This window comes from Apaloderma vittatum, unplaced genomic scaffold (genome assembly GCF_000703405.1).
Source record: "Apaloderma vittatum isolate BGI_N311 unplaced genomic scaffold, ASM70340v1 scaffold2682, whole genome shotgun sequence".
Lineage (NCBI taxonomy): Eukaryota > Metazoa > Chordata > Aves > Trogoniformes > Trogonidae > Apaloderma > Apaloderma vittatum.
Genome location: NW_009703950.1, coordinates 5,348 through 18,504, shown reverse-complemented (window position 1 = coordinate 18,504; position 13,157 = coordinate 5,348). Strand labels below are relative to the sequence as shown.

The window sequence follows — 13,157 nt, the reverse complement described above, 5'->3', positions numbered from 1 at the left end:
TCTCAGAGGTGTGTCCAAGAACAACAGGCTAATTAAAATGTGGGCCTTGCCTACACTGCCAGCAAAATTAGGAACTGGAAAATTTTAGTAGTAGCATTTCCCTGTTTTCAGTTCACAAGTAATATCGATTGCCCAGCTGAAGCTTAGTAACTCTATCTGTATATTCAAAAAACAAGACAGTAATTTTTCCTGATGCTAGAAAACAACATTTCCCTTGTACGTCCAACACTGCAGAATTACAAAAGCAGCCAAGAGGTCAATAATCAGCAGGGAGAGCAACAACACAAAGCACATTGTGTTTTAATTTATAGGAATAAGCGGCCTCTCCTCTCTTTTCTTCCAGATATTGGTTTTGCTGTCTCTTTTCACGAGAGACGGTCTATCCCTTTTTTTAGCAGAAGGGATACCGGATTCATGACTTCCTGATACAGTTTTTCTTCTCAAACCCTCTTCATCGTGCTGTTCTATGACTGGCCCGTTCCCCCCGTCCAGAATGTGCCTCACAGCCTGGTCCTCTGGCGTGCAAACAGTGGTCCCACTCTCACTGCTACTCAGATCCAGATCTTCCAAGTAAAGGATCTTAGAATGTGGCATCGTTTTTATGAAAGTTTTCTCTCTCTCCAGTTTCCTACTAGGATGGTGCTCGTTCATGTCCACACCAGAGTCCAGACTGGTATCGTTACTCTCCGTTTTTCTGCCCTTTTTCAGATCTATGAACGAATGCCGCACTTGAGCGATCGGCTTTCCATCCAGGGACACAAACCACGCTCGGGGGTGTGGAGATGGTTTTCCTTTAGAGAGTTCCAACAACGTTTGTTCTGAAATACCCTGAAGTTCAGACGAAAACGGAGTCATTACAACTGCTTCATTCAACGTCCCAGGAACAGAGACAGATTCCAGTAAGCTGTTAGTGTACCGGCTCCAGTTTGGCGTTTGAGAAGGTAAGCCCTCTTCACCATCCAACGCACTGTTTTCATCTCTGCAGACAGAAGGCTCTGGATGAGAATGCACTGGCATTTTTGGTAAAGTTTGCATGTAACCGTCACGATTCATGGGTTCCATCATGGGGCTATACACTAACTGCCCTTTCCTTGGCAAAGTTGCTGATTTAGCAGGATGTAATTGTTCCGGGGAGTGGAAAAGGTCAGAGGTTTGAAGAATGGCAATAGGCTGATTGTAAATATGCATCAGATGTTCTGGAATATGGGAAAGGCCATACATCTCCTCTTTGAGGGAAAGATACCTGTTTTGGTCTTGGATGTCCCTAGGAGCCTGGGAAACAGCACTGTTAGCGAGCTTCGGCTGCGGCAAATGCCGGGCTCCAGCGTTAGGCTCCAACGAGTGGCCTGAATTTCTTGAATGAGTAGTCTGACAGGATGACTGATAAGAAGCATCCTCTGTGTAGATCTTAAAATTGTCTCGTGATTTGCCATCTTCTGTGTCTATGGATATACTTCTCTGAGGGCTGTATGAAGAAATCTTCGGTGTGTACAACTGTGACTTATCCTCCAGCTTTAAAGACCCTTTGACGGCGCTGATGTGATTTATGTGAGTTGTTGACGTTGTCTGGTCTTTCTTAATCACCTCCAGCTTAGTTGTACTTTTTTCCTTCTTTCGTGTCCGACCACATTTATCCCTACACAAAAGAGATGCAAAGTGACTATAGAGCATATTAGGAAATACTAAATTGTTGACTATCAGAGCTGAAGATTAGATTTTGGTTAGTATGTTACAGTGTAATGTAACATTATAAACTTAATTTTAAGTTCTCTAATAAATGTAATTCTTGAAGAAGTATTAGCCTACACATTATAGTTTAGAAACAAGTCTCAAATTCAAAAGACTATTTCATCAACCTTAAATTCCACTCACACTGATTTAATATAGCCTCTCATTTCGCTTACCTGCAGTAACAAAGAAGAACAGCAAAAAATCCAATGATTATGACAACAGTACCTCCCAGTATGGCCGTAAGGAACACGGTGTGATAGGCTGTTACGTCCTTGGAAACCGCACTAATAATGGATTCTAAATCGTCAAACAAAATCAGCCAAGTATTAGCTCCAAAATACAAATAATTCTGCTTGCTATGCAGAGCTGTAGAAAACTGCATTTTCTAGTGATCTTGTATTCCTGTAGCACTACATTCATCCTTCCCTTTTCATCTCACTATTTCAGCAAACTAGAAAACAGTGGCTACAATATAATGGATCTTCAAAGGTATATCTAAAGTACTAAAGCCTTACCATGGCATGTACTCAATTCCAGGCAAATTACATTTGTACGAGTTGTCCAAACTGACTTAGAAACACGGACGGCATTTCAAATACAGCCTGGACCTTTCCCCCTCTGGCATCTCAAGTTCTAGAAACTGGCTATATGCACAAAGGCACGCTATTAGGATTCCAAAAGAACTTCTGCAACTGTTTAAATTGCGCGTTTTTTTTCCCTTTCGGTTTTTAAATAAAGCAATCAGACCGATAGCCTTATGACTCGCTGTTCCTCAGTACTTTTGTGCCAGGTGTTGCAATACCTCTTGTTCCAGGCAGTGGAGCTGCTATCCAGTAGCCTAAGTGCTGAGCAGTGTATGTCCATACTAACTGACCATCCGCTTCCTTTACCATTCCCAGCCCACGACTTACCCAAGCACCTGGAGAAAGAAAAAAAAGGACAAAATATCAGCCATGCCATCCAGGACTCTGCCATACCTCAAGCTATTAGCAAAAATACACAAGGTCACAAGGAAAACTTGAAACTTCTGACAGATACACAATTTATCACAGAGCTTTAGCTGAACATGCAAACCTTCTTTCTTGACAATTTCATCACAAATGTGCCTGTGTGGACATTTACTTTGAAATAAAACACCAACGTTACTTACCAGAATTAATACAATTCATTTTCTGTGAACTAATCTCTTTCACAGATATGCACACGAAATATTTGAAAAATGCTATTATATGAGCTTAAGCACGTGTGAAGGCCAGGACTGAAAAATAAAAATCAAGGGGCAGGTAATTTAAGCATATGAATACAAGTTAATATTAGCTAGCAGCACTTAGCGGGAAAGCATTTTCATCTAATAATACATTAGGATAAGCAATGCTTGTCTTGCATGTTTCTCTGCTCCTCCTTGTCCCAGGGCAGTTACAGTTCAGTTGGCCCAAGGAAAGTCTATTGTTAGGACACAGATTCCACTCCAGCTGCTTGGCAAAGCAAAGGACAGGTATTATGGTATGCCAGCTTCTACAATGAATAAAGCACACAGGATTGTATTTAGTGCACCTGAACACATTTATTATGGGCCATTTGTGAAACTCTAAGGACAGAAAAAAGCCTCACATAAACAATCTTCCATTTTCAAAGGGAAAACACCCAGAAAGAGAGAGAACAACAATAACCAGAGCATGCAAGAAGTATAACACACATAATCCCTCTAGTTTCAGTTTTCCTCCAGGACCCTTCTTTCAGCAAAGCAAACAGAAGCATCTACCAGACAGGAGGTAAAGATGAGAGAACTGACACATCCGTGCGCACACACAGATGCCCACACAAAACATCATTCCGCAGTAAAACCTCCGGCCTCCTCCTGGTCCTTGTGACGGCTGGCAAAGGGGAACAGCAGCAGCCCCCTAGAGCCCTGAGTTACCAGACTCAAGAGCAAGACCAGCTGGAGGAGTCTTCCATCCCTAACTCTCACATGGAGGCAACAACAACAGATCCTCAAGTTCTGTGTTCCCTCAAGCCTAAGGCAAGATGTCACTCTGCTGCAAAACTATTGCTTTGCAAGTATAGAGGGTGGGCTGCTTACAGGCAGATAAAAAGCCAACGCAGAGCACCACATATAAAAGGAACAAAATAAATAAAATTCTATGTCTCCAGGAGCTCTACCTGAACTGAACAAATCTGTAAAGAAGCCATAACATTTTTGCTGGTCTCTTCAGTAAATTACAGGTCCCCCCCCAACACGCTGCACAGAACCCCTCCAGTATACTCCATAGAGAATAGCATGAATTAGGAAAAACATGAAAATGTGATTTATGAGTATGCACGTAGTTTGAATGATTTACTGCCATTCAAACAGAACAATATCGTTTTCAATTTAATGTTGCAATGCAAACTTTCTTTTTCTGTGTGATTCTATTAAAAATCTACAAAGTAGTTGTGGTACTAACAAGGCAAAATATTTAGTAAAAAGCAGCCACACTCAATATACATCAACAAATTCTGCATTTACAGCAGCTGGAATATAATTAGAAAAGCTCCTTTTCCAGGAACAGTCTCCATACTGTTACACTTCAAGTAATCCCAGGGAATGCTTCATGAGCAGACATGTGAAAGCAGCTTCTATCTTTTTTCTGGTGCGTATGAATCAATCCACCCAATAAAGCCAGACCTGTTACTTTACCACTACCAGTACTGACACGGAAGCTCTGATTACCGTTAAGCCCTTTTACCCAAGGACTTCAGAGTTTCAAAGTGTGTGTCAACATCTTGCTGGGGACATCCTGCATGCAGCATTCTTGGATGCCAGAGCTTCTTGCTCAGCGCAGTGACAGCTCCTCGTTCAGCTCGGACGGGGCCCTACGCACTCTCCGTGCTTGCTGGAGAGCTGAGGTGTTCAGCTGCCCCCCCGCCACCAGCACCTGGACTAAGGATGGTCTTGCTATGACTCGGAATGTCAGATCAAAGGTAAAAATAAAACGAACGTAATGAAAGATAAACATCCAGAACAGTGAATCTAGACAGCTGCAGATTTTCACCATAGAGAAAAGGAAGTGGAAGAAAAAGTGGCAGTTACAGTTATGTCCCAAAAGTCCTTGTCCTACTCTCAGCAAGCAGCAGTGAAGGCTCCGTACAAACATTACGCCTCTGTCAGTGCCCATCGCAAACTTTTCAGAATCTCTGTCACACTACAGCCAAGCCAAGAGGGAAAAAACACAACCAAAACCCCAACTTTTACTGCTTTTATTGGGTCAGTATGCCATGCTCCTGCTCTTGCTCTACAACCTCAAGGTGTACGCTAAGTATGCACGAGTAGGTCCCTCAGCACCCACAGACATGCCTTACACTGGCTTGTAAACCCAACCCTGTGCTGAGCTGTTCCAGTAGCTCTGACAACTTGCTGTTTTAATGTAATTATTGACCTAGTTTTCTGGTTAGTGGGTTAAAACAGCTCAGCACAGTCACACATGAGCACAGGAGTTGGCAAAAGTGGCTGTGGCAGCAAGAAATTTAAATCCCTTGTGCTACTAGTGGCTGGAGAGCTGCCAGGCAGAGAGGACCTGGGGGTGTTCATAGAATCATAGAACCATAGACTCACAGATTCTGTGAACACCCTCAGGGCCCTCTCTGGCTGAACAGGAGCCAGCAGTGTGCCCAGGGGGACAAGAAGGCCAACGGCGTCCTGGCCTGGGTCAGGAACGGTGCAGTGAGCAGGAGCAGGGAGGTGATCATGCCCCTGTACTCAGCCTTGGTGAGGCCCCAACTCGAGTGTCGTGTCCAGGTTTGGGTCCCTCACTACGAGAGGTGCTGGAGAGGGCAAAGAGTTGGGCTGCCAAGCTGGGAAAGGGTTTGGAGCACGTGTCGTACGAAGAAAGGCTGAGGGATCTGGGGCTGTTCAGCCTCGAGGAGACTGAGAGAAGACCTTATCGCTCGCTACAGCTACCTGACAGGAGGTTGTCGCTAGATGGGGGCTGGTCTCTTCTCCCCAGTGGTGAGTGACAGCATGAGGTGAAATGGCCTGAAGTTGCGGCAGGGGAGGGTCAGGTCGGATATCAGGAAGAATTTCTTTACCGAGAGTGATGTCAGCTGTCGGAACAGGCTGCCCAGGGAGGGGTAGAGTCACCATCCTGGAGGTGTTTAAGAGACGGGTGGGTGTTGCCTTGAAGGACATGGGTTAGTGGTGTTGATCGGGCTGGGACAAAGTTTGGACTCCATCTTGAAGGTCTCTTCCAACAGAAACTGTTCAATAATTCTATTTTACCACATCAGACTAAAACCCTTTGTTTGATGAAGAAAACCCTTTGTTTGATGAAGAACCCTCTCTCTTATCACCAGCTAACCCTCTGAGGTCTTCTAGGTTGACAGACCTAGACCAGACTTAATCTTCCGTGCCAAAACTTGTTCTATTGGCTCTTTTCCGAAGCGGCAACCTGGCCAATTTTTATAAGCACATTCTCAATTCCAATTGATGTTCCTTGGTTGTTCTTCATTAAGATCATAATTTTCCATCTCCAACACGTAAACAATGCCTTATTAGAGTCCTTCCAACAGTTGAAAAACAGCTTTTTGCCTTAATAAGGAGTAAGACACCACTCACGTATTTCAGGATGAAGAGTGTGGAAAGTATAAGGTACAATGTAAGACAAATCAGTACACTAATGCACTCTTATTTCACCTTCTTTTCACTTTCTGAATTGCTTTTGTTAACTGAAGTAACATGTGTTCCTGCTTTAGTGGCAAAGGATCTTTATAGCTATGCTCTAGGAAACAAAGCATCTAAATCTCCATTTCTGATTTGTCTGCTTTTAAGAAGGCATTCACAAAATTACCAAGCTTTAATTCTAGCATCACCTAAAAACTATGTTCCCTGAAACCCTAGCATCCCAGGAAAATAAAAAGCCACTACATTTAAAATCTGTTCAACAATAATGCTAATGAATTTTACCAAAGCTCTTTGAACTAATCGATGCAGGGAAATTCCTTTGAACAATTCAAGCTTGTCAAACCAAAAAGAACACAGAACCCCTAATAAAATTTGTGACTATTTACCACCACCTCATATATTAGTGCCATCACCGTTCCATGACACACAGTGTCACGTGCCCAAAGCTATACACACGTGTTAAAAGGTAGAATAACAAAAAGACTTGGCCCACTTACCAGTTTTCATATCAAATGTCCACGCAGGTATGGCATCTCCCAACTTCACAGCACTTGTGGGAAGAGGAAGCGTAATCTGAATGGGACCATTTATTTTCAGTTCTCTCCCGCTCAAAAGAATGTTTACGCATATTGCAGCAAGAGGAGCTAATTCCATGCTTTTGAAACCTGAACGTGAGAAATATCTTTTGTCTGTAATTTGCCACTCATAGTGTATTTTTATAAAAATAAATATTTAAAATTAAGAATCTATCCTCATAACTAAGGCAAGCCTCCATTCCCATCCAGCTTACACAGTCAGCTGTTATCAACTTGGTCAAATAGAAATCAACATTTCTTTTCTTCTGGCCTTGTGATTAAAATAAATCAAAAACCCAAACAGTCATTTCTACAGCAAATCTGTACAAAAGAAACAGACTTATGACACACAGGTCTAATGCTGCAGAACCAATGATACGGCAAAACTTGTCTCAGAGGTCAGGGCATAAGGGTTTTCCTCTCAGATAATCTAATGATAAAATAGCTCACTTAAACAACAGTTCTTGTATCAGCCATATTTCCCATAATTGCAATGTACATGACATTGAATCAATCTGAAGACACACACAAATATATGCTGCGTTCCTCCATAGTTTAACAGTCCTCTTGAACTTTCCTGCAAGAAATAACTTTCTAATTTGGCAGTTATAATTAACTGAATAGTTAATCATGAGGCTTGTCAAAGCACTCAGAGGAATCGCTATGCACACAAAGCTTAACAACGCAGCCTGAAAGTTTGTTTCCTTTGTTTTCCTTGGACTAATCTGCAAATACTTCAGAACGCACAGTATGACAGGATTTTGAGAGAAGCTAAAACAGAATTACTAAGTACCAGAATAAGGTTAAGTCGATGCAAGCCATCAGAAGCTGGCTGTGAGAAAACTCGCGGTGCATCAGAAACCAATTAGCTTCCACCTGCTCTAAAAGGAAGCATATTCCTCTAGGAGCGCATGAATAATTTAAAGCACATGCCAGACATTGAAAGGAAAACTCAAAGGGGAGAAACACTGCTTATTCTTTTACACTTCACATTTGAAGAGGTGAAACATAGATAAGAAAGGTTTTAAAATATGTAAGTCGAGATATCAACATATATGATGATTTTAGTTCAATGAAGACTACAGAAGAAAGCGTGACAAGTTGCAGTAAGCCAGGTACCGGTCTCCTCATGTGCTGCAACGAATTTAAGAGCCTCATGGCCTCAGGTCCACTGGGAACCGAAAGAAAAGAACAAAAGGATGATGGAGTTGCACACAGTAAAATCTACCACAGATTACTGTGCTTATGCAATTAAATAAAAAAAAAAAAGTCTGATCAAATGACAAACACAAGAAGATCCAACTGCATATGAGCAGAGTTACAAGACTCACGAAACCACTTACTGCTTCTCCAGTGAAATAGGTGCACAGAAAACATTATTACAAACATGCATTGTATGCATGGGGACTACTTGGTTTGCACATATTAACTGTCTGTGAGCCAAAGCAGAGCAGAGCGGTACAGCTCCGAGAGCCAACCCTTCCAGTGAAAAGGCAGAAAACTCCACAGCTCAAGTCAGCTGCAGCAGTTGCATCAATTCCTTTAGGTTCAACTAGTTTAGGGTCTGGCCATAAGCTTATTTTTAAGGTGTTTAGTAAAGAAGTTCCACAGACTCAAAGGTATGTTATGTTCTCATACTACATGGAACAAGATAGAGTGACATCAATTACTTGATGTGTTTATAGCTTATTCTTACAGATCAAAGCTCTGTGATTTAATTTAATGGAAGATGGTTCGGGTCCTTTTAATGTGATTTTTTATTCATTTTTCTGAAACACTGTGCATGTGTGTGCATTATAATTTGAAGGTTTCCTCTTTTAAAAACATTCTTAGTTTATTTACATACCTGATTTATTTAGAAGAATTCCTGTTGTATAGAGAAAGCTGTCCACTTTCAAAAATTGCTCTGGCACTGTCAGATAGGCTGTAACATTTGTAATATGGTGATTTGTTGGAAGCTTTACTAAAAATTTTGGAAACTGAACACTTGGTTGCGATTTGGCATCTGGAAAAGAGTAATATTTTGTCTTAGCAACAGCAGAGCACAAAAGGTGATTTTATTACTGTTTTATTACATAAGAATATAGGTCTTAGGTCTTAGTGGATCTGAAGAAAAAATTCTTCAGTGCGAGGGTGGCAAGACTCTGGAACAGATTGCCCAGAGAGGCTGTGGCTGCCCCCTCCCTGGAGGTGTTCAAGGCCAGGTGGGATGAGATCTTGAGCAACCTGGGCTGGGTAAGGGCGTCCCTGCCCATGGCAGGGGGTCGGGTTAGGTCATCTCTGAGGTCCCTTCCAACCTAAGACATTCTAGGATTCTAACATGAACATGCTTAATTTTTTTTTAATGTGTACAGATGGTTATCACAAAGTGTTTAGATGACAGTCTGCACGCACTGAACTTACCAGAGAGTTTTCCAGTTATTAAGACAGTATCTTCAAACAGCCATATATTAGCTTGGCTTTGTGGGAACAACGAAAGCGTCACTGACGAGTATACTGTGGAAAGTGATAAAATCTGTTACACTGTGCAACCAGAAAAAAAATCCTGTAATATCTCTGATTCTGAAGGAACAGTGAAGAAAGAAGTTAAAAAAAAGTGCACGAATACAGGATAAATAAATTATTCCCATTGTCCAGAGCAGAAACGTAGTGGTTAAGCCGGCAGGTTGTTAAGACCTCTGGTTAAGACCTCTGTTGTATGTTTGCTACTGTCTTATGTCTTCTATGGATAAACAAGTGGCTAGAATATTTAGGAGTCCATCTCTTTGGAAAAAAAAAATAAAAACAACCCCACAACTAATCATATAACTTTAAGAGCATGCAACGTTAAACAGGAAAACTTGTGAGGAAGCTCTAACCCCAGGGTATACCAGTTATACAGGACTCAAAGCAACGGCACTCCAGGAATCACTAAGCACAACGCGATTTTTGTCCAAATACATTACCAGTCCCTTGCTATGTCTAGGTAAACAATTTCTCAGAATCCACCCACAGTATCGTAATACGGCCTTCTGAAAGTTAAAAAGGACTATATTCTGTAATACAGAGAAGACTCCGGAGGGACCTTATAACAGCCTTCCGACACCTGAAGGGAACCTCCAGGGAGGCTGGGGAGAGACTCTTGTAAACAGTGTCCAGTGATAGGACAAGGGAAATGGAGTTAAAGGAAAACAGATTTAGATTGGACCTTAGAAAGAAATTCTTCAGTACGAGGGCGGCAAGACTTTGGAATAAATTGCCCAGAGAGGCCGTGGCTGCCCCCTCCCTGGAGATGTTCAAGGCCAGGTGGGATGAGATCTTGAGCACCCTGGGCTGGGTAAGGGTGTCCCTGCCCATGGCAGGGAGTTGGGTTAGGTGATCTCGAAGGTTCCTTCCAATCCAGTCCATTCCATGATTCTAACATGCAATATATATTATTCTGCAATAGTAAGAATTTGACAAGTCTAACAGACCATTCACCCTCACACCTGCACTGACAGGCACCCCCTCCCTTGACTGACTTCATTCAGTCACTGTCAGCCGACAGCAGCTCCCCAGACTGCTGAGGAAGACAGAAATTTAATTACAGACAGATACAGTTTAAGAATAGGACTGTAAGATGCTTACGTACTTGGCATTCTCCCAATCTTCCAAGGCAAAGGTGTCAACATGTAGCCATCCTTGTAGGACACGATAGTTAAGCTTAAGCCCAATCTGTAGGGAACTTTGATTAACACTGCTCCATTGTTTCCAGTAAGAGTAGAATTTGTCTTTGTGTAGTTCACAAACACTTCCACAATCGCTTGTTGCAGGTACTGATGACTGATTATGTCATTTACTTGAACTTTTAGCGTAAAAACAGATCCTATTAACAGAAAGGAAAAAGAAACACAACAGGAGGTCATAACAAAACATAACTAAGGATCATAACTTAAATTTGTAATGAAGTCCTAGAGTTTATGCCTTAGTTATTCATATGCCACACAGTGGGTAAGCTCTGGCCAAGGGAGGGATAATCATACAATTATATAAAGAAGGAAGCAAAGAATCTTGAGATGGGGCACAAAGATGCGAAAAAGTGTTTACCAAAGACCTAACCAGTCAAAAAAAAGAACCAAATAAAGAATCACTGACAACTACAAAGGCATTATTGCCTTTTTTTGTTCAAGCTTGAACCACGAGCACGTGACAACGCGAGGGTCGGTATGCACTGCCAGTGCTCTGCAGGATCACGCTCCTCACACGGATGGTCTTACTACCCAAGTACAAGCCTTGGCTTGGGTCACACGTTTCAAGATGCGCCTTGAGTTTCTGAAACCAGAGAATCTAATGCCTGCAGACTGTGGGATAACATCCTTATTTTAACATGTAGGAAATTATTATAAAGCAATCAAATACCTCCAGACACTTGGACTATTTCAATTCACCATCTCGCACCAGAGGGACGCTTCTGGTCCAGTTTTCACCTTTCTGCATTGCCCCTTCTGAAGAGTATCCTGCTAATGAGAGGATCTGACATTCCTTTACAATACCCAGCATCCCGCAGAGATTATAATTACAGTTACTGAGCAGTACGTTGAAAAATCATAAGTTCGCTTGAACAAGAGTCTCAAAATGCTCTGAATTGCAACCGATTTCTCTCTCACCGTGACTGTAAATAATCTATTTACAAGTCTTCTCATAGACAGCAGACACACGAAAACAAACATACTATTTCCACTGTGAAATTAAGTTATTACCATAAATTATCTATGAACCACTGTAAAAAAATATTTGAAACAACTTCAATTTTCCAGTATTTTGGTTACAGACATACTATTCATCACCGCTTCTGAATATGCACTTCTATCTAGGCCAAATGTCAGACTAAGTTTGTCTGAAATTTATCTACGCAAAATCATACTTCAATTTCATTACGTTATCTCCTCTGTAATTGAGATCGACACTGCACCAAGAGATTACTACCGCTGACCTTGATTTAAATGAAAAGGCCTTGAGAAGTCAAGTGCAATCCATAATAAATAAATAAATAAATGAAAATTACGCAGTGAAAACATCCCAGTTAGGCCTCTCTGAAATAAGTATTTAGCCATCTCTACTGTATACTATACATACTATATATACACTATATATTCAAGCCAAAAACTACCTGCACACAGAAAAAGCTACATTGGCCTCAATTTTTTAATATTTCACACACACACAGGAAAAACTTACCAGCTGCACAAGTCTGATGTTCTACAGTGTTACAGAAAAGCCTACATCTCCTTGTGCAAATCAATATATTCTTTCAAAAAAAGAAAAGAGATCCCACTGGTACTTGAATGTATTTGACTGAATTAAACAGAAAATGCACAAGAGACTTAGAATGATCTAACCTTTTTTCCTTATGATTGATATTTCAAGAATAAAATAGCTTTTAAATTGCTGTTGTTAGAGTGTTTTTAAATCATGTAAAGATTTAAGAAAAAAAAAAGTCACGTAGGCAAATTATGGCTACTAAACACATCTTCCAGGCATTAATCCGGTTACACACATACTAGCGTGATTTCAGTGGTGTCTGAAACTTAGAAGACAGGTCATTAGCTCTTGGCCAATAACTGTTTAAAAGGCTACTAAATAGGGAAAAACAGACTGTGTACAATATTCTGATCCTGCAATTGCTTGGAAGAGGGGAGTGAAATGGTGTATAAAAACCAAGAAATTCAGCAGTACGAAGTTCAAGCTCGCGCCAGTAGGAACCAATATCAAAAGTGGCTGGTACAAAGTAGTGTTTAACAGTTGGACTCCAGACAGGAGCATTAACAGCTGAAAAAAGTCATTAAAAAAAATGAAAACCTAGAATGTACTCAGACAGACACTTTTCTTTCAATCATTTCACACTTTTAATGTGTATTCTTCCACCTCCTGCTAACAAACAGCCTAATGAAAACCCAGGGGTGGAGGAATTGCTACATTCCTCCTCCAGCTCTAAGTAAATCCACAGGTTATTTTGTAAAAATGTCTTCTGTTACAACCAAATTAATCCAACTTTTTTAGGAGCTTTTGATTGAGAAAATAAAAATAAATTTTAAAAAAACCTGCTAAAAATGTAGAAAGCTATACTATTTTCACTCTTTCTCACAGTGGGTTGCTTTTAGCCAACTTTGATTACTTTATTGCATGGGTTCTGGAGATGCCACAGCATTTTTTACACTTGATCTTCTGCCTGAAAT

General features: G+C 41.1%; 1 protein-coding gene across 1 annotated transcript; it reads right to left on the bottom strand.

Moving 5' to 3' along the window:
- Window positions 1-300: 300 nt before the first annotated feature.
- Window positions 301-10,814, bottom strand: FAM171B (family with sequence similarity 171, member B). Its single transcript, XM_009864821.1, has 7 exons — window positions 10,574-10,814; window positions 9,367-9,459; window positions 8,810-8,968; window positions 6,886-7,053; window positions 2,534-2,650; window positions 1,905-2,028; window positions 301-1,636 (listed from the first exon to the last, which is right to left on the bottom strand). The coding sequence occupies exons 1-7, from the start codon at window positions 10,611-10,613 to the stop codon at window positions 301-303; spliced, it is 2,037 nt and encodes a 678-aa protein (XP_009863123.1). The 5' UTR covers window positions 10,614-10,814.
- Window positions 10,815-13,157: the final 2,343 nt, after the last annotated feature.